At 50.6% G+C, this 26,714-nt stretch overlaps 1 protein-coding gene across 4 annotated transcripts; it reads left to right on the top strand.

The window, feature by feature from the left end:
* The first annotated feature begins 139 nt into the window (after positions 1-139).
* Positions 140-20,758, top strand: LOC121092774 (serine/threonine kinase 11 interacting protein). Of its 4 annotated transcripts, XM_040604302.1 has the most exons (24): positions 140-270; positions 376-578; positions 2,880-2,954; positions 3,263-3,358; positions 4,311-4,418; positions 4,625-4,696; positions 5,663-5,792; positions 5,977-6,080; positions 6,758-6,847; positions 8,098-8,139; positions 8,646-8,813; positions 9,140-9,221; positions 9,333-9,701; positions 9,881-10,071; positions 11,029-11,139; positions 11,942-12,137; positions 14,282-14,776; positions 16,056-16,171; positions 16,362-16,459; positions 16,648-16,826; positions 17,081-17,165; positions 17,639-17,721; positions 19,231-19,457; positions 19,777-20,758. In XM_040604302.1, the coding sequence occupies exons 1-24, from the start codon at positions 216-218 to the stop codon at positions 19,915-19,917; spliced, it is 3,516 nt and encodes a 1,171-aa protein (XP_040460236.1). In that variant the 5' UTR covers positions 140-215; the 3' UTR covers positions 19,918-20,758. The 4 variants fall into 4 exon arrangements, with proteins under 4 accessions (XP_040460236.1, XP_040460237.1, XP_040460239.1 ...); XM_040604303.1 differs by lacking the exons at positions 17,081-17,165; positions 19,777-20,758 and having other exon boundaries at positions 19,231-19,341; XM_040604304.1 differs by lacking the exons at positions 140-270; positions 376-578; positions 2,880-2,954; positions 3,263-3,358; positions 4,311-4,418 and adding an exon at positions 5,153-5,333.
* The last annotated feature ends 5,956 nt before the right edge of the window (positions 20,759-26,714 follow it).

Genomic DNA, 26,714 nt, shown 5'->3' with positions numbered 1-26,714 from the left:
CCGGGGGGCGCGGGCCCCGCCGGGCGGGAGGGGGACGCTGGGGCGGGCTCCATGGCAACCGGATGTGAGCGGCGGCGCTCTAGCCGCGGCGGTCGCCTCGCTGGTGCGGCGGAAGGGCGCGTCTCTGTGGTAACGCGGAAGTGCCAGGGGCCGGCGGCGGCGCGGGAGGAGCTGGGCCGGGCCGGGCCGCGGTCACCTCGGCCTCCCCCCTGCAGATGGCGGCGGCGGAGACGTTGGTGCGCGGCCTGGCGCGGCTGCTGCAAGACGCGGGTGAGTGGCGGGCCCGGCTGGGCTGAGCCGGGCCGGGCCGGAGCGAAGGCTCCGGTGCGGGGCAGCAGCGCTCACGGCCCGGCGCGTCCTTCCCCATCGCTGCAGGGGACCTCGTCCTGGACGGCTCCAGCACGCTGACGCTGCTCACCCCCACCCTGCAGCACCTCACGCAGGTCTTCGAGCAGCACCTGGGTTCCCGCAATCAGAACCGGGGCTTCGTGGCCCTGCCCTCGCACCCCGCCGAGACCGCCTCCATCCTCCAGGCGCAGTTCCTCTTCGACGTCTTGCAGAAGACTCACTCCCTGAAGGTCCGTACCCACCGTGGCCGGGGATGTGAGGAGCCAGGGGTACTGCAAGGCCGGCCAGTGGAGGTGGCAGGCACAGCTGCTGGCTTCAGGATGGCCTCCTTTGGTGCCTGTTGAACCCGTCTTATGCGCGTGCTGCATGGGTCGGATAGCTCTCGCAGGGCTGTTGCATGGAGTCATAGTTCAGCTGATAGTGTGTAGCTACTTTGTTTAGGACCAGCCGTGCAACTCAGCAGAAAGTTTTTCAGAGTTAAAAACAGGCAGCAGGAGTTAATTACATTCTGACCTGGGTAAGGTGTTAACACTGTTGGGAAAATGATTATTTCCTGAAATGCTTGCGCAATTCAGGTAGTATCTGGCAGCTGAGCACAGCTGAGTGCTCCTTGAGTGAGGACTGATCCACATGAGGGAGCAGAGCTGGGGTATGTACACGCACTACTCTGAGACTTTCTGCTTCTTATTTCTGAGTTTTATGTGCTCCTGCCTGGGAAGTGGTTCTGGTCGATCCATTTCACAGCATGGTTTATTGCTAGTAACGTGTCCTCGTTCATTTTAAGAAGGCTGTAATAAAGGTAAAAGTACAGAGCTAGGGATTCTTCAGAGGGCTTTTTTGAAAGGTGGCATGTGTTATGAGACTGCACACGATTATACATGGTACTGGGGCACTGTTGGGAGTGTAGCAGAGGTGAAATGGGCCTGAAAGGGGAAGGGGAATTAGCAACTGTTCTTAGGTTCCACAGTGCTGCTCCGGGAGTGTTGTGGCTGAGCGCTATGGCCTGCAACATCTCTAAAAGTGTTTTCTGTATGAGATGGATTGGACAAAGTATCTGAATGTTGTTGGGAGAGTTTTGTAGCAGCGTGCTAAGGCTGGAGATTGGATCCCAGAGCCCTTGGGAGAAACACGGGTCCCCTGGCAGGAGGGGGGTGGGGGCGGGGGGGGCAGAGAACGCAGACGGATGCTGCAGTCAGAAGGATGTTGTGGTGAGTGCTAGTGTTAACCAAAAAATGGTCTCTTTCTGTAACAAGCCTGTAAAGAAGGGGAAGCTACCCATTGTGGTGCGGTAACTGATTTGCTTGGAGAAACTAATAATGTTTATCAGGCTGATCAGATTCTTTAGACAATGGAGGGAGAGGAGATGGTCAAGACACACAGCAAGGATGGAATCTGAGGTAACCTTTGCTAAAACTGGTCATCAGAGCTTCCCAGTGCAAGTTTCCTCTACCTCCTTTGCTAAAACTGGTCATCAGAGCTTCCCAGTGCAAGTTTCCTCTACCTCCTTTGCTAAAACTGGTCATCAGAGCTTCCCAGTGCAAGTTTCCTCTACCTCCTTTGCTAAAACTGGTCATCAGAGCTTCCCAGTGCAAGTTTCCTCTACCTCCTTTGCTAAAACTGGTCATCAGAGCTTCCCAGTGCAAGTTTCCTCTACAAATGGTCCTGTTCAACATGCCGCATTAGTGCTGGCAGGCAGTGGGCAGTGATTCATCACTGCCAGCACTGTAACTGTGGGAGCAGTAGTGGTGACAAAGCCCTGGGATGTCTGTTCTGCACCTGATGAGTCACTTCTGCGTGAACGTGGATGTAGCTGGCAGAGATAGTCTCTCCAGTTGTACTCTGCTGTCTGCAGTGCAAACGTTAACTACTTCATTACTCACTTTGTCTGAAATATTGTTTGTGCACTGTCTGTAGAAAGCATAAAGAGCTGTGTTTAATAAGCTGCCATGTGGTATGTCAACGCAGCCTAACTAACCTGTGGTGAAAGAGCCTGTGCCTGCACTACAAAATACAAAGAGGTTTGCAGGTACCTCAATCTAATGCTAACAGTGTCTTGGAGAGCATTTCTGTTTTCAATTGTATCTGCTTGTGATTTGCCTTATTTGGCCTGTTCTAGTGAAATGCACATGCACACCTCCCACCAGTGTGCTCAGTTGCTTGATTAAGCATAGCTCCAGCAGTTAGATTTGTCTTTAGTTAGTAGATTGGTTAGTGGTGGCTGATGAAGAATCCAGCTGTTGGACCTCCCTGTGGTTCTGGAAGTGGTGAAGGCATGTAGGCAGGGAAGAAGAAAAGGAGCTCCATGGTCTGGTAGACCATGGTCTTTTGCTAGCTAACATGCTTTTCTCTTTGACCTCTACTGACCTATGGGGCCAGGAGACAATGCTGATACCAGCATCAGGGGAGAGCTTGTTAGTGAACACTCAAGCTGGAGGGGGAGCCTGTTCAAGGTGCTGCAGTCAGTGCATTGGGAGGGCGGTATTGCAGCACAAATTGAGCTTGACATGAGACTTCTTTTCTGATTTCTCTAGCTTGTTCATGTTCCAAACTGTGTTTTGCAATCTTCTGTGAAGATCTTCCCTTTCAAATCCCTCCGGCATCTGGAAGTAAGTACAGGAGGCAGAACTGGCTGAGCTTTGCTGTTTGGCTTTTCTGGACTTAGTTTTGTGGTTGCGGAATGCCTCTACTCCTAAAAACTGGGTAGGCTTTTGTGGCTTCCCTAGAAGGCTGTGCTGAAGTCCTGCAGCATTTGCTTGGGGTGAAGCTTGGATATGACCAAAGACTGGAGTGTTAGAGAGGGGGGCTTCAGCAGGGAAATGGGAGATCCCTTGCAGAGATGGGCCTGGGATGGCAGCTGTTCTTGCACTGTGGTATTTTGATGTACATTGTCCTTACTTTCTCATCACTGCTGCAGTTGAGGTCTGTCCCTCCACACTGCCTCCGGGGACTGCGATTTGTCTACTCTCAGCTGGAATCTCTAACCTGTTGCAAATGTATCAGTACACTGGAGGTAAGTGCCTTTACACAGTTTGTGGGGAAAATTTCAGGAGAAAGGCTGTCTTGATGCTACAGACCTTCACACAGGGAAGATGCAGGAATCGGTGTTAACCATCTTATTGATCCATGTTGTATATAGCTTTTTCTCCCATCTCTGTTCTGGGGTCCTACTCCAGACTCAAACAGTGTTGAGGTATTTCCTGGTTGGATACACATGTGCTGTGTAGTCTCCTCTTTAGCTCCTTGAGAATTTCTGACTGACCAATATTCGTATCAGCTAGACCTGACTGTTCTGTGTGTCTAGCTGTTTCCATGCTCAAAGGCTTGCAGCTGATTGAGGTTTATTTCATTGTACCTCAGCAGGCTCAAATTAGAGCTGATTGTCAGATGGAATGCTGTGCCCCAGTGTCTTATCTGTGCTGGTGCCCAGCAGGTTTCTGAGCCATGAAGGCAAGCTGCAGCTGTGGAGAACTGGGTAGCATGGGCTATGCTAACCGTGGGGTTCTGGGCTTCTGTCTGTGGCAGAGAAGCAGCTGCTTGCTGGGGAACTGGGGCTGCTGGTAGGAAATGCTTTGACGGCTGCTTTTGTCTGCCAGAGCACAAGTTGTTTGGCCAGAGCGTGCGTATTTTTCTTCTGCTTTGCTGGAGGTCTGAAAAATCTGTTTTTTTAGCATGAATCTTTGCACTCAGTGTTCAGAGCCTGCAAATTGTAACATGTTAACTGTTGCCATTTGAGTGTAGGAAACAAAAGCATCTTCCCTTCTTTCTAAATATCTAGCCTTGGAATTCCCACCACCTCCAAATGCTTGAATTAGCGACATGAAAGTCATTGCCACTCTAGGCAAGGCAGGGTCTTTAAAGCACAATATGCCAGCCTTGTTCTAGACTAGCTGTTCTCCTGTGTTCATCTGCTGTTCCTGTAATAGCTAGTACTCACCAAGGAATGGGTCCTCACTTCTTCCTAGGAAATCATTTCAGCATGTGGTGGAGATCTGAGCTGTGCTCTCCCATGGTTGGAATTGCAGACTGTGAACTTCAGCTATAACTCGATCACTGCCCTTGATGACTCACTGGTGAGTGGGGCATCCTTCCTGTGTGTCTGAGGGGAAGAGAGGATATGATCACGCCAAGAACTGGGCACTCCTTTAATGACGCTGCTATATCTGGGTGGGAGGGAGTGGGCAGTGTTAATTTTGCTGGCTTCTCCCAGCAGGACAGGGTTTTCATGCTGCAATGGAGACATTTGTAGGATCTGATCCAGTATCTTTTTGTCCTTCAGCAATTACTGAATGCTCTGAGGGTCTTGGATTTGAGTCACAACAAGATCCAGGATTGTGAGAACTATTTAACAGTGAGTATCTTGGGTTGAGCACCAGAGTTTCTTCATGTGGAGAAGACACTGCTCAAGTGCTGTAATCATTGGCTGCTAGGTGAAGTATGACAAAAGAAACTGGAGACATGGCCAGCAGGCATGTGGTTTAGAGCTAGTGCTTGCAGCCTTGAAACTGTTGTCCTGTATGTGCAGCCCCTGTGCCGGAGGCAGAGAAGGTAGTGTTCCTCATCTGCTCTAAGACAAGAAAGTTAGCTGTGTGTATCACTGTGGCAGTCCAGTGTGGCCGAGTGATAAATGCAGTGATACATGCAGTGTACACTATGTACAGTTGCACATGCAGTGTGCACTCCATTGCAGCCAGGACTTCACTATGGTTTGTGCAGCAGGTGGGAATTATGTAGCCAGGCATGGGGCTGTAGCAACTTGCTGTTTGCTTTGTTCAGACTGCCAGTAGCATTTCCTTCTCTCTCTCAGAAATCTCCTGTCAGTTACTTTAGAAAGGTGATAGTCCATCACAGTGGCACATGCGTCTCTGGGGAATGACAAATCCATGCTCTGCTGGGCTAGATCTGCTTCTTTTAAGAGAAGCTATGAAGCAGCTTTTCATGGAGTTGGTGGGGCTCACAATGTATCATTCACCATCATCTTTGCAAAGGTAAGAAAGGGCTTCTTTTGGTAGTTCAGTTGTTTTGCTGAGGCAGGGGGTCCAGTCCCTTCCTGTGCTTCATAGTAGTTGACAAGGAAGGAGAAAACTGCTCCTAGCAAATTCTGTAAAGCAGTTAGATCATGCTGAGCGCCCCTAGACAAACCACTCCAAATGTGAACATTAAAGTCTTGCTGCAGAAATAGTCTTAAGAAACTCATTTGCTGGTTGACCTTGGTGGGATGGAAAAAATGCTAGGGGCTAGTGCCCTGTCTTGAGTTCAGGATCAGGCTTTGTGCTGAAGTCCCAATTGATCCGGTGCTGCTCTTGTCTCTGAACAGACCCTTACGGAACTGGAGTACCTCAATCTGGCTTATAACTTCCTGTCCAAGGTGCCAAACCTTAGCATCTTCAGCCGATCCAAGCTGGTGACTCTGATCCTGCGCAACAATGAGCTTGACAGCATTAATGGTGAGCCCACAAGGCAGGAATGTTTCTGAGTTTGAGGCCTTCCTCTCTTCCTCAAGGAGGAACAGAACTTGAAATCTTGAGCACAGCTATTTTTACTAGAGTTCAATTTTGGGGGAGAGGGATAGGTGGGAGTTTCCTAAGTAATATCTTCTAGCATGCTGATGGCTGCTTGCTTTGATTGCAGGGGTTGAACAGCTAGTGAGTCTGCAGCACCTGGATGTAGCCTATAACCTGCTGCTAGAACATGCCCAGTTGGCACCACTGTCCACTCTGCACTATCTAAAAAAGGTAAGCACAAAGCCTGATGGGTTGGGAGATTAGAGGTATCATGGTCAGGGGGTGCAAGGTGGAGACCGTGGTAAGAAGAGAGTTTTGAAAGATCAATTCAACTCCTGAGCATTTAATTTTAATGTGGGAAGCTGACAGGGGAGCCTTGGAGAGACATCTTCATTTCAGCACCTCCATGGAACCAGGACCCTGTATCCTATAGTGTATCCTTCATTTTTGGTGACCCCTGCTCAAGCTAACCTTTTTCCATATTTCATCCCCACCTGCTTGCTTCCCTTTTCTGATTTTAACACTGTCAAGTTCAGCAAAGATCTTCCCTTAATCCTGCTGTGGATTCATGTGTTCAGAGAAGTCTGAAGGAGGCTAACTGCAGTCACTATAGTGCTTGTGAAGGAAGATAGCCTGCAAAGGACTGTTCTCTCAACGCTTCTCAGAGTCTATACTGAAAAAGCTCCTAATGATTTAGGGGCATGAGTAGGACATACTTTAATTTCCTTCTCTATTTACAGAACAAATTTCAGAAGGCATTGTAAAAGCTTAGTCTTGTCCTGGCTTGATCACCATTCCACTGCAAGGGTGTTTCTGGAGGCAGAGAGAAAGCCTGGATCCTGCAGACAGATTAGGTCAGGGTGTAGAATATTGCTTCTAATAACAATTTCTCTACTTCCTCCACCCAGCTGCATTTAGAGGGAAACCCATTATGGTTCCATCAAAACCACCGATCTGCAACCCTTGTACATCTGTCTCCCAGGGCAGCCTCCTCCAATGTGAGTACTGGCCACATGCCTTTTGCTCCTGCTTTTGAAGGCATAGGCCAGGGGTCTGCAAACTTTTTAAACAGGGGGCCGGCGCACGGATGAAGTGGCAGGCAGTCATCTGCGGCTGCTCGGTTCCCCCCCGCAACCCCCGGTGGGGGGGTTCTGTAAATACCGGGGCCGGATTGAGGACCCTGGGGGGCCGTATCCGGCCCGCAGGCTGTAGTTTGAGGACCCCTGGCATAGGGTGTTCTGACATTCAGGGACAATTGAAGGGGAAGAATTCCTTAAACCTGAAAATTTATTCCAATGATGTAACAGTGGTGATTGTTTTGTGCATTGCTGAGTTTTTTTCAGGTAGAGTAGTTTATCCTTAAACTTTTATGTGGTGTGCTTACCAGGGCAGACAGAGTTTGAATACTGATCTCAGGTTTGCAAGACCTCGGATCTTAATACATCTTCACTGTTTACTTTATTAGTTTTGCTCACTGATGGTACCAAAACTTTATTCTGTTCCTGCTAGATAGTGACTATGTGCCTGGACTTTACAAAGAAGGAACTTACCATCTTGGCCACCTTGCCTAATTACATACTGCTTTGGCAGCTGTGGCCACCTTTCTTTCTCCCCATCACTCTGCTCTCAGCTAGCTGTCATCACTGTTTCCCTTGCACTCTAGTGCTTAGGTCAGTTCTTGGTAATATGATTTTAAATAAGGAAGCCAGTGAAGACAGTGTTCTGACAACTTAGTGAAGTAAACTTGCTTGCTAAGGGTCAGAGGTGTTCCAAAGCTGGTCTGGCCTTCATATTAGTTGCAAATGGCTGGGTTGGTTGTTTTCAAACTGCGTCTTGGACCGAGCTTTCACTGAGCTCAAGTTACTGGAAGCTAGGTGGACTAGGGTTGGAAACAGAGTGCAAGCTTTGAGGTGAAAGTGAGTACCGCTCAAAACAATTTGTGAGTTGTTGCAGAATAATCTATTGTGTCTCTTCCGTGAACTGTCTTGGATAGGTTTCTGGGAGTTGTAAAGTTTGTAAACAGGAAAACCACAACAGTCCTTTCTGGCCTTATACACTATTAGGTCAGGTAGCTACAACTAAAGGAGTGATGGATAGACAGGAACAGGGTTCTTTCTGGTAGTCTTTGCAGTTTTGTGCCGGGGATCCCAAACCTAGGGTGGCCTGAAAGGCAATAGGAGTCAGCAGATGTTGTCCTGAGTATGTGCCAAACAAATAGAGTCTGACTGGAAATGGTCTCTAATTACAGTTCCTCTTGGATGGGGAGCCACTCTCTTCCTCAGACCTAATGGTAAGTACAAGTGCTGTAAACTGATCTTACTGGCTTTGGGAATGGAAACTGGCAGGTTTTTGCATTGTCATGTGTCCCATTAAGTCTGTATGGGCTGCCTTGACTCTTTGACGCAGTTCATTTTGGCTCAGTCCATGCTGATTCCTAATAATTGTTGGGACCGGCCAGTGTTACTTATTCTGTCCCATGCAGCCTTGCAGAACTTGGAGCCTTGCCTGTTTCCTCTTTCAGTACTGTCTGGTACTTGACACTTGAATTACATGTCAACAAAACAAACAGTTATCAGTTTCCCATCTGCTATTTTTAAGAAAGGCAGAGATTGATTTAAATCGGAGTGGTTGTGATAAACAATCCAGTCCAACCAGTCAAGATCTGTTGTCACCACTTTGACTAAGTTGGTGAAAGTTTGGGGTAAGGGACAGGGAAGTTGTCAGCCTGAGCTGTGGCTTGGTTACCTTGTCTCCCCTTTGCACTCAGAAGGCAGCATTCTCTTCTTTTGGCTTTAGTACCTTCCAAGGCTTGTGCAAAGTGTGTCACAGTCCATCCACACTTCTACCTCAGAGAAGACCACACTGGATCGAAGTGCTCTGGACAGCTCCTGTGCCGCAGACTTCAGTGACAGTCAGTCTCCAGCAGAGAATGTGGCTGTCAGGCTCCCTCGGAAGAAAAGCAAGGTATGGGACTGAGATAGCTTCCTAACCATGTAGCCAGTATGCTGGGTGAAGGGGCTGCCTCGACATGAAAGCCTCATGCAGTGGGCTGTGGTTTCGTACTGACTGTGTGGTAGTGAGCCTCTATGCTCCTGTGTATTAGGAAGGGGCTGGGCTTAACAATCAGCCTTGATATGCTGTGACAAATGTTTTGTGGTGTGCTCCTGCGACTGTAACAGCTTGGCACTGTTTTAAGCTTCATACTTCAGACACTTCAGCTTGGCAGAGCCCCTAATCAGATACTTTTTTGGTAGTTCTGGTGCCTCCCAACTGTTCTTACTCTGTTGCAGGGAAAAGTCAAAGTCCGCAGAGCGAGCATTTCGGAGCCCAGTGACACAGAACATGAGTCCCAGGCTTTACCTCTCTCTGCCGGTGAGGCTTGTCTTCTTCCTCAGTAACACAGCAGCTGAACTGCCTGCACTCAGAGGAGGAGCGCTTTGGCGTGGTGACTATTTTCATGCTTCCCAAGTTTTGTCTCTGCAGGCCTGGTCCTACAGCATCAGAAGGAGATGAAGCGCTTGGACAGCTTCAGAGATCGCTTTGGTGTTGACTGGCTGCAGTACAAGAGACAACTGGAGGAGCAAGACCACCAAGTACCTGTCATCTGCCGTAGCCATTCTGCAGATGACATTGCAGGCAGACCTGCTGCAATGGACTTGCAGAGTGAGAGCTCTGACGCAGAGCAAGGAAAACCCCAGGTATCCCAGAAAGAATCCTCTGCTCCTTTGGATGATGCTGAGAAGGAGGAAGAGCCTGAAGTACAGGTTGATGAGCCTGTGGAAGGAGAACAGAGAGGAGAAGAGGAGGCAGATGAGCTAATGTTGGGGGAGGAAGAAGAGGAGAAGCCAGAAGGTAAACGGGTCCTTTCACTGCTGTTTTTGAGGGTTTGGGTGATGATAAAATAGATGGATCAAATGTGATATCCCTGAATTTTTACGTGGTGCCTAGTATTGTGGAAATTCTGAGGATGGACCAAGCAGGCCTGAAGGCATCCTGTGTGTGTTGACCCTGTACTGTGTCTTGTTCGGCAGTGGACCTTTGCCAGCCAGTGTTGGTGAGCCAAATAGAAGGTGAAGGGGACCCAGAGCCAGACTGGATCTTCCTACGAGTCACAGCTAAGCATGTGATTGAGGTGGAACTGAAGGCTGGCAGAGTCCTTCACAAGCTGGAACTGAAATGTCTGCAGAAGATTGAGACCTCTGAGATGAACTGGAAGAGAATGGTGAGTTATGCCTCTGTGTGAGCCTTTGGCATCTTATTCCCTATGTGGGCCAGGATTCTGGATTTGGGCTTCTGTCAGAGTACCCTGCAGGTCTTCTCCTGGCTCCAGCAAAGCCTGATAGACTGAGCACCTCTTCCACCCAATGCATGTGTATCTAACAGCATCTGTGTTGCTTAGACACTAATGTGATAATTCAGCAGAAGCCAGCACCAATTCTGTTCCAGAGCTGGCATTAAAAAGACAATGGCTGAACTTGTTCCAGTGTGCAGGAATGAGAGACTTCTCAAGAGGAGCCTAAATGAAATGGAGACCTCCTTCCCATCTGTTCCTCACTGGGATATTGCCCTTGCCTTGGAGGACTGTTTGTGGCTTGCACTTTTTCTTAGACAGTGCAGCACTAAGCCTAGTGTGATGTTTAGAAAGCTACTGGTAGCTCAGTGGGTGGTTTTCTGTCTGCTCTAGGTGCACACTTTAGTCCTACCAGCCCTATTTAGCTTTTGTGGTTCTTCAGAAAGGGAATGTGGAAATCTTTTTTCGCTTGTGGTAGGATTTTAACATTCACTGTGTGCATGGACATGTTCACAGGCTTCTGTAATACTGTTTTGCCCAAAAGCTCAAATTAATTTTTTTCTTCCTGCCCTTGTACCTCTTGAAAGTCTGTGGCTTGACATTCTTCTGAAATACCTTTGTGAAAATGTGTTCTGTTTGAAATGCTTTGTTCTGGGCCCTGAAACTTACTGTTTTCCTCAGCACTCATGAGCTTTACTTTTATTTATTTATCAATTTTATGTCCATTTTACCAGGCTCCCAAATGCCATCAGCTACTCATGAGGGCTACTTGTGGCTTACTAAATTAAGTGCTTGTATGGCCACATTTCAGCCAGTTGCAAGCATACGTAGCCTGTATACAGGATGCTGCACGCTCTTTCTAGAACTGGTGTTTTCTGTCTCATGCAGGACCTGGAGCGAGTTTTCCCTGTCCTGACATTGCACTTCAGCTACATTCGCAAGGACCGTCAGAAGCGCAAGTATGTGGTGCTCGACAACTGCCCGGAGCAGTGTCTGCAGGTAGGGGAGGCTAGAAGGGAAGGCCTGGGGAGGAGGGAGCAGTATCACTGGAAGACACTGAATAATTCCAGCCAGCACAGGGTCAGTGTTCTCAGAGCATATGCACATCTGCTGCCCTGTAGCAGGCAGCACTTTGCTTGTAAGCCTAGGATTTCTGCTGCTGCACAAATGACCTGTGCAGGGCCCTGCGAGCATGGCCGTGGGCAGTGGAGCTCCTGGAGCATAAAGGGTGCTCTCAAGGAGAAAACCTTGCAGTTTTCTCCCTCTTGGGGAAGTAAGTTGGTAGTCAAGTTAGTGATCCTTACTTGTTGTACGTGTGCAACATAATGTTTCCTGGGTGCTGACTGATACGCTAGCCTGTACTTAGTCTTCTGGACAATGAGAGTGTCAGTGCTGCAGCAGCTCTGGTCTGCACAGCTGCTGTAGGGACTCTGGTTTCAAATCCAAGTATTTTTCTTGAGGTACTGTTGTTTAAGTACATTTAAACAAGTTGTTACAGAGAAGGCACAAATGGATGGAACCTTTGAGACCTGAGTTCTATGGAGGGCCTGTCAATATGTAGGTACAAGGCACAGACCTGCAAAAACATGTTCTTTTGGTCTTCTGCAGTGAAGCTCCGTGCCCCTGGAGAGTCCTGCACAGACCGGCTGTTGTACTGTTAGCTGGGAAACAGCCCTGCACCCCTTGCACTCTGAAACGCTGTAATGAGGCATGTGAGGAGACCTGCTGGTGTCAGAGGCTTACTTTTATTAGGATAGTTATAGTTGCCTGCTAGCACCCTTTCCCTGTGTTCTACTTTTAGTGTGTCCTTGAAGTGTTGTCCCCAGCTGTTGAGGAGAATCGGCGAAACCAGGACCAGGAGAAGGGATCCACAAAGCTCCAGTGCCTGAAATGCAAGCAGGAGTTTTCACGGTCCCTGACTCTCTGGCATCAAGGTCCTTATCCTTCAGAGGCTGGAGACACCACAGTCCTGGAGACCCTAGTTCCCTCAAATCAAGGTAGGATGTAGTGTCCAGGAAAAGGATGCTTGCTAATGCCCAGGCAGACTGCCAGAATGGCAGCTGTGGTGCAGAGCATGGAATGTACAGGAAAGGATAATGTCTTGGCTGTACTGGAATTAAAACCGATTGTGGGGATATACTCTCACTTGGGCCACTTGGACTGGAAGGACCCTGCCTTGTTCACTAGCAGGAATAAGCCACTGTTTTAAGGTTAAGCAAACCACCCCTGTTGTGGGTGGCCTGGAGTCTGGGAGAACATAGGGGTGCTGGAAACTGCAGGTGGTCCACAGAAATCTGAAGTCTGCAAAGGCCTTAAAGGTCATATAGCCTCTCATCCTGTTGAAACCACGGTCAGTTCTGCCACAGAGACTAATTTGTTCTAAAGGGCTTTTGCTAACAGAAGCTTCTGGATGATCTGGTTCGGTATTTCAGGTAAAGCTTTGGCTATTAGACATCAGAAAAACAACCAGAACCCTAACCTCAGTCTCCCTGGCTGTGATCTTGCTTCCCTTATGAGAAATTATTTATTCCTTTCTTTGTACTTGAGGGCCATTGTTCTCCCCCACAATTATTCCTGTCTTCTGTCCTTGTCTCCTTGTCCTGATTTCAGCTGGGATAGAGTTAATTTTCTTCTCAGTAGCTGGTACAATGCTGTGTTTTGGGTTTGGTGTAAGAATAATGGTGATAACACACTGATGTTTTAGTTGTTGCTAAGTACTGCTTACTCTAAATCAAGGACTTTTCAAGTTTCCCATGCTCTGCCAGTGAGCGGGTGCACAAGGAGCTGGGAGGGAGCAGAGCCGGGACAGCTGACCCGAACCAGCCAAAGGGATATTCCATTCCATAGAATGTTGTGCGGAGTAGATAAACCAGGGGGAACCAGGGGGAGTTGGTCGGGAGTTGCAGATCACTGCTCGGGGAGTGGCTGGGCATCAGTCAGCAGGTGGTGAGCAATTGTGTTGTGCATCACTTGGTGTTTTGGGTTTTTTTTCCTCTTTTCCCTTAGATTTTATTCCTCTCTCCCCCTCCTCTCTTCATTTCAATTATTGTTCTTATTATTTTTACTTCAGTTATTAAACGGTTCTTAATCTCAACCCATGGGTTTTACCTTTTTCTGATTCGCCTCCCATCCTGGAGGGTGGGGTGCAGAGTGAGCAAGGGCTGTGTGGTACTTAGTTACTGGCTGAGGTTGAACCACGACAGTCCTCTACAATGAATAAGCTCAACTCCCTAGATAATTTGCTTGTCAGTCTTATCTCATACAATGCAGTTATTCTTGCTGGTCTCCTTTGTACTCTTTCCCATTTGTCCACATTTTTCTTTGGGTGTCTGAAACTAGATGTGGTATTTTGGCTGAGACACGGCTAGTACTGAATAGGCACCTTCTGACTGCTGAGTTTTTCAAAGCTCAGTTTGTGTTTGAAGTGGGGGAGTGTCAGCCCTAGCTCAGACAATACTGCTTGTTAGATGAAGTGTCCTGGGATTGAAGTACCTCACTGAGGGAAAAGGTGCTGTCCGGGCTGCAGCACTGTCCTTCACGCTGGGACACTTTCCCTCCCACCAGGGTAGTGGAAGTCCCAAGATACATCTGGGGAGTCTGCTGTGGTGTGGGTGAAGGGAGCCTCAGGAGCTGGGGTCAGGAGGGTTGAGGACATCTGGAGAAGGGACATGGCGTGCTTGTGGTTTGGCTGCCTGGAGAATAAACCAAGCTGGGGATAGAGGTGGCTAAGGAAGGCTGGATTGACTGGTCGTGAGCTTGGGCTTCACAGGCTACATGAGCAGTTGTGGGCATGAAGTGGATGAAAGTCAGGAGCCGAAACCCTGATTGTGGTTTCATTTGTAGCTACACCGGTCACTGTAAGTCTGAGCAGAGCTGTTTCAGGTGGATGTTGGCACTGATGCAGAATTTCTCATTGATTTGTGCGAGGAGGTATGTAGGATATGATTCCAAACAGAGTTGCCCAACAAGCTGCTCAAGTTGGACTGTAACTATTGTCTGCTTTGAAAGGGGTGGTTTGTGGTTTGCACAGTTAAAAACAAAACAAACAAAAAAAAAAAAAACCAAAAAAAGCAAAAAAGCAAAATCTTGTTGGGGGAGAGCTGTTCTGGTTTTTCTTTATCCTTGATGCAATCTTCCGCAGATGCTGCAGCAGTGGGTGAGACCATAGCCTGTCCCAGTTGTTCCAGTGACCATGTGGTCATCCTGCCTTCAGAGGTATGCTCCAGCACACCTTTTCCCCCTGGCCTCGATAGCACAAGTGAGGACCTGTCAGACTCTGTCCTGGAAGGAGGCAGCCAGCAGGAGGGCCCAGAGGAAGCACCTGCTCTGGCCAGCGAGAATGGGAAGTTCTACATCGGCGGGGAGGACAGCTCGGAGATGGATACTAGCAACAGCACCAGGATCCTGGAGCTGAGTGGCGAGCACAACAGCGCTCTCCGTTCCAGCTCCCGCAGTTCAGATGGGGGCTGCAGGAAGAAGGAGCTGGGCATGAAGAGCCAGCATTTGTCCCTCAGCCACACAGACACCAACGGGGGCAGCTTGATGGGGAGCTACCATTACAGTGTTTCTCGTGGGCCCACTCCTTCCCAGCTCTCTTTGAACTCTGAGTCTGAGGAAATGTGGAATCTCAGTCCCTGTGAGTATGCAGGGGCTGTGCAGGGTTTAGGGGTGTGCACATCTTGGTGTTGGGTTTTATCACTGGTGCTTGCAGGGTGCCCTGCCTCCTGTTTAATGGGGAAGGGAGGGGGGGATCCTCAAGCACGAGCAGCAGTAACCATGGTTCTTGTGAGCAGGGTGTTTCTTTCCCCTCTCTCTTCAATTCTCATGCCTGAAGGTAGGAAAAGCTGAGCAGCTCTTCATCCTTAGTATTGCTCAGACTATGAGTAATAGGGTCTTGTTCCCTGAGCTGCACTGCTCAGTTACAGACACACTGGGTTCCTGTGGCACCAGTGAGCTGCCAGCTGGAGCACTACCTTTGGAGAATACTACGCACAATTTCTCTGTATTTGTTCTCTGTCTTAAGTGCAGTGTGAGGCTGGTGTGTTTGTAGAAGGCTGTGATTAGTGGCTCTACAGTTACTTGTGCTTTCCTCAGTGGTCTTTGTGAGTTTCAGTGGCAAAGCCTGTCCAAAAGAAGAGAATGTGTGCTGTCTGTGTGAGGGCTATCATGCAAGATACCAGTTACTAGAAGGTCCACAAATGCTTTTTGTGAAGGGCCCTGGATTTCTGACGTAGCAGGCTGCCTTTGCTTGGGCATCAGCTTGTGATTTACAAAATAACTGAAGTTGGAAAGGAGCTCTGGAGGTTATCTGGTTCAGCCAGTGACTCTGCTGCAACTGCAGTCTACACCTGATTTGCAACCCCATCAGCTTCTTGTTCTATAGAGATCTCCCCCAGCATTTCAAGACTACTAGTATACAAGCAGGCAGTATCACGGCTATTTTTTGGTCCTATGATTGCATGACAAAGTTAATTATGTTCTTAAGCAGTTTTATTGGTGTCTTCCTCAGTCCCCCTTGACCTTAGTCAAAGTCAGAGTTTAGAAAGTTGACCTGAGCTGACACCAGCTGAAATGAGAAATGTCTTTCTGGCTTTGTGATAAAGAATTGCCCTCCTGCCAAATCTGGCAGCAAAGCAGTGTCCTCTTGTAACTAAACAGCTGAGCGTAGGTTGAAGATGGGTTAGAACAAAGCTTTGTGTATCTGAAGAAGCAAGTGTTGGAGTCTCCTTGTGTCTCCACATGGAGACCTGTGGCCTGGAACACCCTGGCTTTGGCCCTTTGTCTTGAGGAGAGACTTGATGGAAGCAGGTGTGCAGAGGGGGTGACACCGCTGCTGCTGCCCTGGTGCCAGTTTGCATGCTTGGGCAGCACCTGGTCAGCGGACAGAGTGCCAGCCTGCCCTTTGCTCTCTTCAGCTGTAAACATCATCCTGAACACAAGGGACTTCCGTTCTGTGGATCATCGGCTGAAATTGTATCTGGATATGGAGGTTTTTGAGGAGAACACTGAAGAGTTCCAGTGTTTCCTCAAGGTGAGCTCCTGTAGCACCACTCCTACAGCTCCTTGGCTGTCCTTCTTGCCACCCTGCAAGTTCTGCGTTGGGGTGGCATTCCAGAGACTGTGGGGTGTGAAGGGAGCCGAAGTGTGTATGAGTTAGTCCTTTCCATGGGTGGGCTGGCAAGGGGCAGGCCAGGCCATGACCCACGCTCTCTGTGCTTTAGGTGGTCATGGTGAAGTTTGGCCGACAAGGAGAGTTCCTCTCAATCCTGGTTGCTTCTGATCTCAAGATTTATGTGCTGGAAGTCACTGGGGCTATCAGGTGAGGAGAATGGTGGCAAGTGAGACCCTGCAACAAGGCTGCACATGCTGGGTAAAGCCAGCCTGTGCTAGCTTTAGCCTGGAGGTGCGGTGACGTGCAAAGGTTCTCCTGGCAAATCCCCCTGCTGCAATCTGATGTGGGAGAGCTGGGGCAGCCTGCTGCAGCTGAGGGCTGTGCTCTGTGATTAGGGGACAACCTGCAGACTGGCTGAAGAAGAATGACTCTCACTACCTGTCTGATATTTCCCATCTGGAAGTGGGACTCTGCCACCAGAGCTTGCGAATGGAGTTTGAGAACCCAAAAGCCTCCTACAGTCTGCTGATCCGGAACCAAAGCTGCTGTGACCAGTTCCTGCAGACCCTGACATGTAAGAGTAGAGCTGTAGTGGGGGTGGGCGAAGAAGAGGATTTGAAAGATTTGCTCTTGGAGAGCTACCAGGAGAGCTGTAGTTGGATGTACGTTGGAAATTCTCTTCTTGCCAGCTCAGAAAATACCTGAGGGACAACCTCACTGGCATCATAATTTCCAGTGCCTCTCTGTAGACTAGAGAACCATCCTGAGGTGTTACGGTACTGCTCTTGGGCTTGCAGTAAAAGATGGCTATCTTCTCCCCCTCTTTAGATCTCATGCAAGAGCTGCCAGCTAAGCACAGGAGTAAGGTGAAGGAAATCCCCACTGTGGAAATGAATCCACAACATTGGTTATGGTAAGAACATCCCCTGAGAGGTTGGGGTTTCGGGTTGAAGGGGATCTCTGCTTGTCCAGCAGTGCCTGGGAAGCATGGTGCTCGAACAGGGCAGCGCAGGAGGAGGTGCTGCTGGAGTGGCAGCCAGGCCTACCTTACAGGTTTAAGGAGCTGGCTCAGGTGCCTGCTGCACAGGGGATGAGCAGACAGAGGGGTGTCCTGGACTGAACCAGGTGGGGCAACTCCGGCTCTCCTGGAGGAGCAGAACATAGTGGATGGAGGAAGAGGCACAGGGCAGCCTCCTCCCTTGCAGGAAGAATTTGGTTCCTAGCTGACAAGGTGTTAAGCATAGCAACAGGAGAGAGGAGAATTTTGCAACATCTGGAAGAGATGGGTCCCTTCCCCAGGAGGACAGTGAACAGTAGCTAATTCACGCCAAACCTAGACTGGAAACGAGTGTTTCCTTGATTGTCCTGCTGTTGTCTCTCCTCCAGGCCTCTGCTGGACTCCAAGACCACAGATTCTGCAGCTACAGATGACACTTGTTTCTTCTACCTGCTGGCCTACCTGATCCAAGGTACAGGAGATCTCAGTGGCCAGGTGTCCCACGCCTTGTGCTGTCTGCTTACATGCTTGTGTTTTTAGTGTACAGTCTATAAGAAAAGAGCTGGACCATTAGTACAGCAGCAAGATAGGGCAGGGGCATGGGTGAGACTTTTTTTTTTTTTTTTTTTTGGTGTTGAGATGTGTAGGATAGTTGCATGCTTCTTCCTGTATATCAAGAGTCTCCCAGCCTTTTTCTGCACTGAAGTCCAGGTTCTAGGGAACAGTTGATCTTGCACACCAGGTTTGGTGACAACTCGGAGTGGTTTCTCAGAAGCTGGAGATTATCTAAGAGCTGGATCATTGCCCTGAGCTGAGGGGAAAGCTGAGGGGTCATACAGCTGGTTTGTGTGAAAAGCTGAAAGGCTCCTCAGTTTGGGAAAACAGAAGCAGATGTCCGGAATCCGAGACAGTAGGACAGGAGCAGCCTGCTGGAGCCCATCAAGTTCTGTTCCAGGGCTTGCTGAGGGCCAAACGTGCCAAACCTGGGATTTGAGTCTTCAGTGAACAATTCCAGCGTCATCTTAGCTTGGGACACTGAAAAAAGCAACCTAGCTGTTAATCTGACCAATTTGTTACTGCTCTTGCACTCTTGTTCACCGTTGGCTGTTGGGGAGGTATGAGAGAATGAGAATCAGAAGGAATCCGTGTGTTTATTGGTCTCCTCAAGCTGAACAAATAGCCTGTGGGAGGGAGAACTTCAGTGCGTTTTCCTTACTCCACAGTTTTCTCCTTTTTTAGAGTATAGTGCCCAAAACTGGACACAGTTCCAGCTTGAGGCCTCATTGCCAAGTAGGCAGGACTAATTAAATGTCCCATTTCTGATATTCCTATTAATTCCCAAGAGTGAAATGTGACAAGAAAAGCAACATGTTGCTGTAGCAGCTTGTGATCCCCTGTGACCTCAGCCAGTGGTTCCCTATTTCTGTGCATCTGACTTATTCCCAAGTTCTAGTGTTTTTTGTTTGCATCCACTGAAATCAGCTGGATGGTGTTTATGCTCCCTACAGTTTATCAAAACTACTTTGTTTCCTGCCATACTTACGACACATCCCAGCTTTGTATTAAACTTCATGTGTGTGCTCTCTGTTCCAGCCATCAGATATCTGCAGCCAGATGGATCTAGGCCAAAAAAGGCGGCCTTTTAGCTGGAGCTGCTGAGTGACTTTTAAACTAAGGGGTAGTAAAGTGTTGTTTAAGAGGTCAAAGGACTCAAGTGTCTTTTCCTGCCTCACATGGGGACATAGGCTGGACAAGGCTTGCTGGGCAGTGGTCTTTCATATGCGTGCTCCTGCAGTGAGCTTTGATCAGCTGGTCTAGCCCAGCCACATTTAGCTACCCTGTTCTCTTTCTTCAGTCGGGAGGCTGCCTAAGGCTGTTCACCCAGTTACTGTTGCTGGAAAGGAGGTGAGGAATGGAAAGCTGGTTCTGTGGTGACTCAAGCTCTCGGCAAAGCCTCTCTTATTCCGTTGTATCCTTTTAGGGGCATCTGCTTTCCCTGTGACCCTGCTGAGCACCCGAAGCATGCTGTTTCTGCTGGAGGAGAATCACCAGTGGCAGGTGCAGCCCCCCTTGGATGAAGACCATGAAGCAGAAACACCTCCTAGGAGCAACATCCAGTTGAAGGAGAAGCAGCCAATCAGCAGTATTAGCAATGTCATAACGTATCGCCTCTGTCCCTGTGACATCAAGCTGATGCTTTATGACGAGGTAACCAGGAGGTGGTCATGGGGCACACAGGATGCTGGGGGCTGGATTGTGCTCAGATCCTGTTCCTGCCAAGAGTGTCTTGGGGCCGTCATCTCCCATCCTGACCTAGGGCCCTGCTTCACAGAGGCAAAGGAGCACAGCAAACTGCTGCTGTACAAAAGTCATGCAGGGACACTCATGGCTGGCAGCAGAGAGGGAGGTGGATGTCACTGAGGAATTGGGAGGAGCTGGCAGTGCTGGGGAGTAGCAACTCGGGGCTGATCAGTGCCTTTCAGGCTAGGCCCTGCTCATTTGCCTCCCTCTCTTTCCTCCCTCCCAGGTGCTGAAGCTGGAGAGCACTTGGCACATCCGCACAGAGTGCCCTGAGCTCGTGGTAGAGCTGGTGGAGTGGATCCGCAGGCCCTGGGAGGAGATGTTCTCGATTGAGCTGCGGAGGGCTGTGTACGAGGGACTGGAGTGAACTTGCTGGCTGTAGGCAGGCAGCACTTGGAGTCAGGAGTGCTGCTATGCTGGCAATGGTGCATAAGTGTCTCACAGTCCCATCTCACCCGCCCATCCTGTGGCCTCTGCTTTCTACTCAACTCTTGCCCATGGCCCTTTTCAGTGGGGAGGAGGGGAGCACGCAATATAGCCAGGCTGCACAGACACTTGCACTGGGCTGGCCATGGAAGGAGGAGGTGGAGGGTGTTCACTGTAATACTGCATAAGTTACACAGAGTTTTAATTTGACAGTGTCTGCTAGTCTCCTTCAGGGTCATATGAAGAATCATTGAAGAAGGAGGGGGAGCCAGGCGAGACCATGTTCAGTGGGATGTGCAGTGGTACTAGGCAAACAGCAGGCCAGAGACAGTCGGGTGTTGTGGTCTTTCTGGCGGGTGTATTTGCTGCCTTCCTAGCTGTCTCAAGACAGCTGCCATCATCTGCTGCTGATTTTTTTTTTTTCTTTTCCTCCCCCTCCCTCTTGTCCACAGCTTCCCTAAAGCTGCCTGCTTCCGACAGGAGCCTGATTGCACAAGGGGATGAGGTGTATTGTAGTAATAACCCCACAGAGAGCCCTTACCTGCCTGCCTGATGGGGCATGGCTTGGTCTGCTGCTGTAGTCCTTCACTGTCACGGGGGAGGGAGGAGCTGTGAGGCTCTTAGCACAGAAACGTATTGCTCATTGCTTACGGGTCAGGAGCCTTATGGGCACTGGCAGGTAAAAGTGAGGCGTAGGCTTTTCCGAGCAGTCCAAAAGCAAGAGTCTATTTTAACATGACTTTTACTATTTTCTATTGTAATAAAAGCTTATATTTATTGAATTGTCATGTTTTCCTTGTTTCATCCTCTTGCACTGCTGTAATGTCTTTGTAAGGTCTTGCATACTACCTTTGCAGCAGCCTCAAGGATTCCCCAGCATCTCCCAGGGTTTGAGCCATTCTCCATGTCCTGTTCAGGGTGGGTGCTGATGGGCTGCTGGACTAATCTCCACCTGCCTGGCTCCCAAGCAGCAACCAAGGAGAACAAGGCTCAAACAGGATTAGACCTGACCCCAGGTACTGGTTGTGTTGTTCTCTTGTGTCGGTTGCCCTTAGGTGAGCATCCTGTAGGCTTCCAGCCCCAGGAAGTTGCTTGCTGGCTGTGGAGGCCCACAGAGGCATGCCTCTCACAGGAGCTGCTGCTGGCTGTGGCTGTAGGGCTGGGAGTGCCTGCCCCCAGGTTCTGCCCAGTGCTAGGCTTTACCTTGTCTCAGCCTCTCCTGCACAGAGTTCAATGCAGCTCAGGAAATGCTGCAGTCTGGCCCGGGCTTGCTCTGTCACAGTGTCTCTGCACCCTGCCCAGTGAAGAGCAAGTGGAGATGCCACGTATGGTGCTTTGATGCAGCTGAAGCTCCCGGTGGGGGTGAGCAGAGAAGAGCCTTTTACATTAAGGTGCTGCCAGGTGGGGTCAGATACCCTAAGCAGGGACCTTTACTGATGGTTGCTTTTCCCAGCAGTGTCTCTGTCTTGCTGTGAGGGTTCAACCCACAGTTTCAGGGCAAGTTTTCTGACTGCTGAATCCTTAGTGACAAAACATCTATATATTATGTCAAGGTGATCCTGATCTCTTTGAAGATATGTATTTGTCATTCAGTGACCTGATGCCTGTTTTCTTTGGATACTGAGTGTGGCAGCTCTTTGCATCAGTCTCTGTGACAGCCAAACTTTACACATACGCAGAGTTGGTGTCTGTGACTTCAGTTTTGGTCATCTAGAAAACCACAGTGACTGGGTCCTGCAGCATCCTGGTGCTCCAGTCTCACCTGGACAGATGAGATAAAGTTTCCTGTCCTGCTCAAATGCAGCTGTGCCATCCTTATAGCATAGGAGAGAGGGAAGTTCAGTTTCCATACTTTGTAGCGGACTGAATGCTACCTTGCAGTACACTGTTGGACGCTTTCTTGGAATTTCTATACTGTTAGATTTTCACCTGTCACTCCCAGAAGCGGATGAGTTGCTGAAGGTCTGCAGTGGCCGATATTTTTATCTAGCCTCCTATAGACTTGATTGGCAAGATCTATACTGTCTTGAGGCAGATGTCACAACGCATTCCGCTTTCTCCCCTCTTCCTAAATGGGCATATGGCTGCTGCTCTCTATTCCTTTGGAGTGATCTCAGATCACAAGTGGGAGTGAGCTCAGTGGAAGCGCTGCCAGCACCTAGCACTTTGTCCAGGGGAAAGAGTCTTGAGAGTGCTGAGCCAGTAAAGACCAGTAAGGGTTTTCTGTCTTCATCCTGTCGTTTAAGGATCTTGTGTAAGTTTTGTCTTCACCTTCTATAGCCACGTTTTTCACAAAGGGCAAGAGTCAAAATTGGAGTTACTGGCCCAGCTTGCTGGTGTCTCTTCTGTGTAAGCTGATCCCCTGAGAAAGCTGATCCCTAGAGCTTGTTTTTTCCATCTTAGCTGAGCTGTACCTTTGCTTTGCCATGCCGGTGTCTGGGTATGTGTTGAGAGGCCTGACAAAGTGTGGACTGCCAGAACCAAAGGTTTCAGCTGTGTCCTCATCCATAGCTCTTCTGAAGCTCTTCCCAGTTTTTACTGTAGAAGTAAATATTCATTTGCTTCTGCTCCTTGCCACGTCTCTGCAAGTCTGTGCTCTCTGCTCAGCACTAGCCTCTTGGTCCAGTTAACAGCTCCCTGCTCTTCTGCATTCCTCAGACTGCTGAGTGCTGACAGGGAAGCTCACATGTGCTGCCACAACCTGTCTCCTGCCTCTTCATGAAGCACTTGCTTTGTTTTCCCTCCGGGTTTTGTCCTGGTTGTTACCAGATTAACTCCTTTGTGGTTCCTTCGTGATCATGAACACTTTGCTGTGGGCTCCTTGCACTGGGCGGAATGATAGAATTAACTGGCCTCATTGCATCAGCTGGGTGTGTGCCGTGGCTTCCCCAATGCGCTCCTCCACTCCGGCACTGCAGGCAGCCCTGACTGACGGCTGCGCAGGAGCAGGGGATGCATAGGAGAGCCAGATTTACAGAAAGGTGTGATATCTGTTGAACCAGCTGCAGATGTCTCCTGCCTGTCACAGTTCTGAGTATGCCGTCCCCCAGCTGTGCTCTTAGACGCTCTGGATTTTCCCCATCTTCCCCTCTCCTTTTCTGGGTGCCCTTGGCTCCAGCACTCAGCTGCTAGCATGGAGCAAGGCTGGTCTGAATCTCAGCATTTCCCTGCCTGCATCTGCCTGGAGCAGACTCTTCTCAAGGTGTGTGTGCCTGGAGGGATGCCCAGGCCTGGGGTGGCCATAGGGCTCTGGAGACCCGCTGCAGGCAGCCGTGGGCTCAGGCTTCAGGCTGGCCATCGCCACGAGCCTGAAGCTACCACCGCTGTTCCACGGGCACATAACCAGCCCTGCCTTACTTTGCTGTTCAACTCATCGATGAAAATGATGCCTCAGTCATGGGTTTGGCTATTTCAGTGCTTCCTACTCTGCCCTCTAAAGCAGTACTGCCTTGAGCGTACATAGTCTGTGGGATAGCTGTCAGCTCCCCTGCACAATGTCCAAATAACAAAGCCCTGTTTCTAATCAAACTGGGTTACTGGAGGGGCTGACCGTTTCCTTCTAGAAGAATATCCCTGCTGGCACCATATCCAGGGGACTGGAGATGTAGCAGCAACGGGCACAAGTTCCCTGTGGCTTAAGGACCTGCCTGGCCAGCTTCATCCCTCCTGCAGATGTCAACATGCCTTACCCAGCTTACAGAGCAATGGCCTGGGGCCATGTAAACCCCTTCCCTGCCCATCAGCTTGGCTCGCAGGGGAAGAGCAGCCAACGCAGGCTGGGCTGGAGTACCACACACAGTACCAGGGTGCTGGCAGAAGTTGGCACCCAGGAACTGGGAAGGAGACCCTAGCAGGAGGGAGGCGAGTAGGGACTGTGTCATGTACCTCCTACTGTGCTGCATAATCAGGCAGGGGGGAATAAGGGAAGGGGACTTCACTTTGAAGCCATCCCAGACTTCTCTTGGCCTGTGTTACAGGGGACAGTCATTACCCTTTGTGCTCCAGCAATGGAACGTGCCTCTGCCTGTTATCAGAAAGTTATTAAGCTAGTTGTCGAGCTGTCTTGTATCAGGACAAACAGTCCCCAATAGAGCTGTCTGCTCCCTGTCCCGGTGCCAGACAAGTTATTTAATCTGGGAAGAGTGTGTTTGCTGCAGAGGATGCGTGCTGCCTGCTTGCAGCGCTGCCTCCAGCACTGCCCGCCTGTGGCCCTGCTCGGGGAGGGTGGAGCTGGCTTTCTCACCACTGGTTCACCCTGCTGCTGAGTGCCAGCCGGGCAGAGTCCATGCTGCCCTGCAGCAAATACACCTGAGTTGCCCAGCCCTGCCATCTGCCACACCACCATCATCCTCAGCAGTCATAGCAGGACACCCCTATCGATCAGGGCAGGAACCGAGGCTGCTATCAAGAGCCAGACTGCGTCCACGCCCTCCCTGGTACCCTGTGTCGAGCAGCTGAAGGAGGGTCAGTGGCAGAGTCACAGAGGATGCCCCCACTGCAGCCCTGTGGCCGAGCAGTGAGGGGGGACTGCTTGCAGGAGCTCTTGCCATGCGCCTCCTGAGCTGCAGCACTTGTCCCAGAAGTGGATGTTCTTCTTACCCCTGTGTTTACACTCCCTCTCAGCCACTGTCTCCTCCATGACCAGCTCCCCTCGCTCTTGCTGGGCTGTGCAGCCACCCTGCCACGCTCCACATGCTTGCTCCAGCTCTGGGCTTTGCCCCACAGACTTAGCAGTTTGGGGCTGATGCTGGTTTTTGCGGTTGGTGACTGTGCCTGTTTCCTCTGCAAAGCTGGTCTCAGCCAGACCCCGCAAGGCTGCTGGTCTTGCACATCCTTCCTTCCCACGATGGGCTCCTGTGCTGTCAGCCTCAGCTGACGTGGGGAAGGATGAGGGTGGGCAACACCCTTCGCCTACCACCTTCCCTTCCTGGCTGTTACGGGTTTGCCCTCCACCCCAGGCTGAAAGGGTGATGCCTCTGCAGGCGTTTGAGTGTTGCAAGCTCAAGATGAGGGTAAAGCTGGGGAACACAGGGTACTGCCACGGGAAATGGGAGGCTCTGACGCCAATGGCCAGATGCTGGCAAGCACAGTAATGTCTGCACAGGGGGTGTCTGACACTGGCCTCCAGGCCCAGTATCCCCAGGCAAGCTCTGTCCTGCAGCCCAGGCGTGGGCTGAGCTGTGCTGTGTAAAAATGCTTCGGCAGCCATACCTGGCCCCGACCCAACAAGTGACTTTGTTCTGGGTGCAATGGCCTCAGTTTGCAGCGCTTCAGCGGGTCACGCTCCCCAGTTTAATGTGAGGTTAGTGCTATGGGGGCTCGTTCTTAATGCACTGAGCACCAGAGTCAGAGGTTCATGTAGGTCCCTTACCCAGGGCAAACTGCTGGGCTGCCTGGCGGTGAAGCCAGGCTGGAGGCAAGGCCTGGGAGCATTTGAAAACTAGGGGTGACTGTGGGGAAAGAAAACCACGTTCCCTTCCTGGCCCTGAACACTTCCCTGCACCCTTCCAAAAGCTTGAGTTTCTGTGCTCAGCCTGTGGTCTCCCCACATCCACCTCTGCCTGTTGCTCCTAGCCTGGGATGGAGACTGCCCAGGGGTTGCTCCCAGAGGATACATCGCTGGGTCTGCAACATGCATTTCCCCTTTTAGAAGTGTTAATGCCAGTTGCATGCATGGGGGCAGAATTCAATGGGAAGTGTTTTTTCACGGCCAGGTCAAATCCCCTTCCTTCTGTGGCAGCTCTCCCTCCAGACGGCTGAAGCTGTCACCTGGCAAGGACCCATCCATGAGCAGGGGGGAAAGCAGCATTGAGCAAGAGAGCCCGAAGCAGGGCCCTTTCCTCTTCTACATATCCTGTGCCCATGTCGGGGTGCAGCATGCTGCTCTGGGGGGCTCCAGTTGCCCTCCCACGTGACAGCACTGAGCCATGGTGGCTCTTGCTGACTTAGGAAAGCAGCAGGGGAAGTGGCAGGTCCGCTGTTACTCAGTGGGCCCAGAATAACCAAAACCCCACACTGGATGTGGCAGCCACACTTCCCACCCCTCTCCTTGCTACAGCCACATGGCCTCAGCCCTCCTGCACCCAGCCCCTGGCACTGCCGGCAGGAGGTGGGCAGAGGTGCTGCACCCACCAGTGCCTGCTCCTGGAAACCCTTCTGCAGGAGGGAGCGTGTGTTTCCGTGGGGAGAAGCAGCGTTCCACAAACTTACGCAGAAACCAGCTTCCCCCTGACTATTCGGGTTGCGCAAGGCAGCCCTGCGTCCCTCCCCGTCTCCACGCAAGGGTGCAAGGACAGGGTGCTCTGCCCAGGGTGGCACAGGCGTGGGTGGCCCAGTGTGGGGACTCAGCCCCGACAAAACCCCCCCGAGCCAATTTTAGCAGTGTGGAAAGTGAGTGGGCAGTGTGCACTGGTGGAGGGGCAGCCCACAGCTCCAGGGTGGCGGCTCAAAGCCACTGCTGCCATTGCGGCAGCCTTGGGAGAGCGGTGCTTTCTCCCAGGATGAGCAGCTGTGACTCTCTAAGGGCACGTCTGGAGGTACCGGGCGCTCAGCCTGGCCCTGCCGCCCGGACCTGGTCTGGGGCATGAGAAGCAGCACAGGCTTCAAAAGCTTTGAAGCGCGTTCCCACCACAAAGGCACATTTTCCTCCACGTTCCCACCACGTCCGGGGCCACCTCCACTCTGAGGCCACCAGGTCTCCCCTTCCATCCTCTCTCTTCGCTGAGAGAGGAAGAATCT

The sequence above is a fragment of the Falco naumanni genome, chromosome 8, assembly GCF_017639655.2.
Source record: "Falco naumanni isolate bFalNau1 chromosome 8, bFalNau1.pat, whole genome shotgun sequence".
NCBI lineage: Eukaryota > Metazoa > Chordata > Aves > Falconiformes > Falconidae > Falco > Falco naumanni.
Note: the sequence above shows the minus strand (reverse complement) of the source record. Positions and strands in the feature narration are given on the sequence as shown.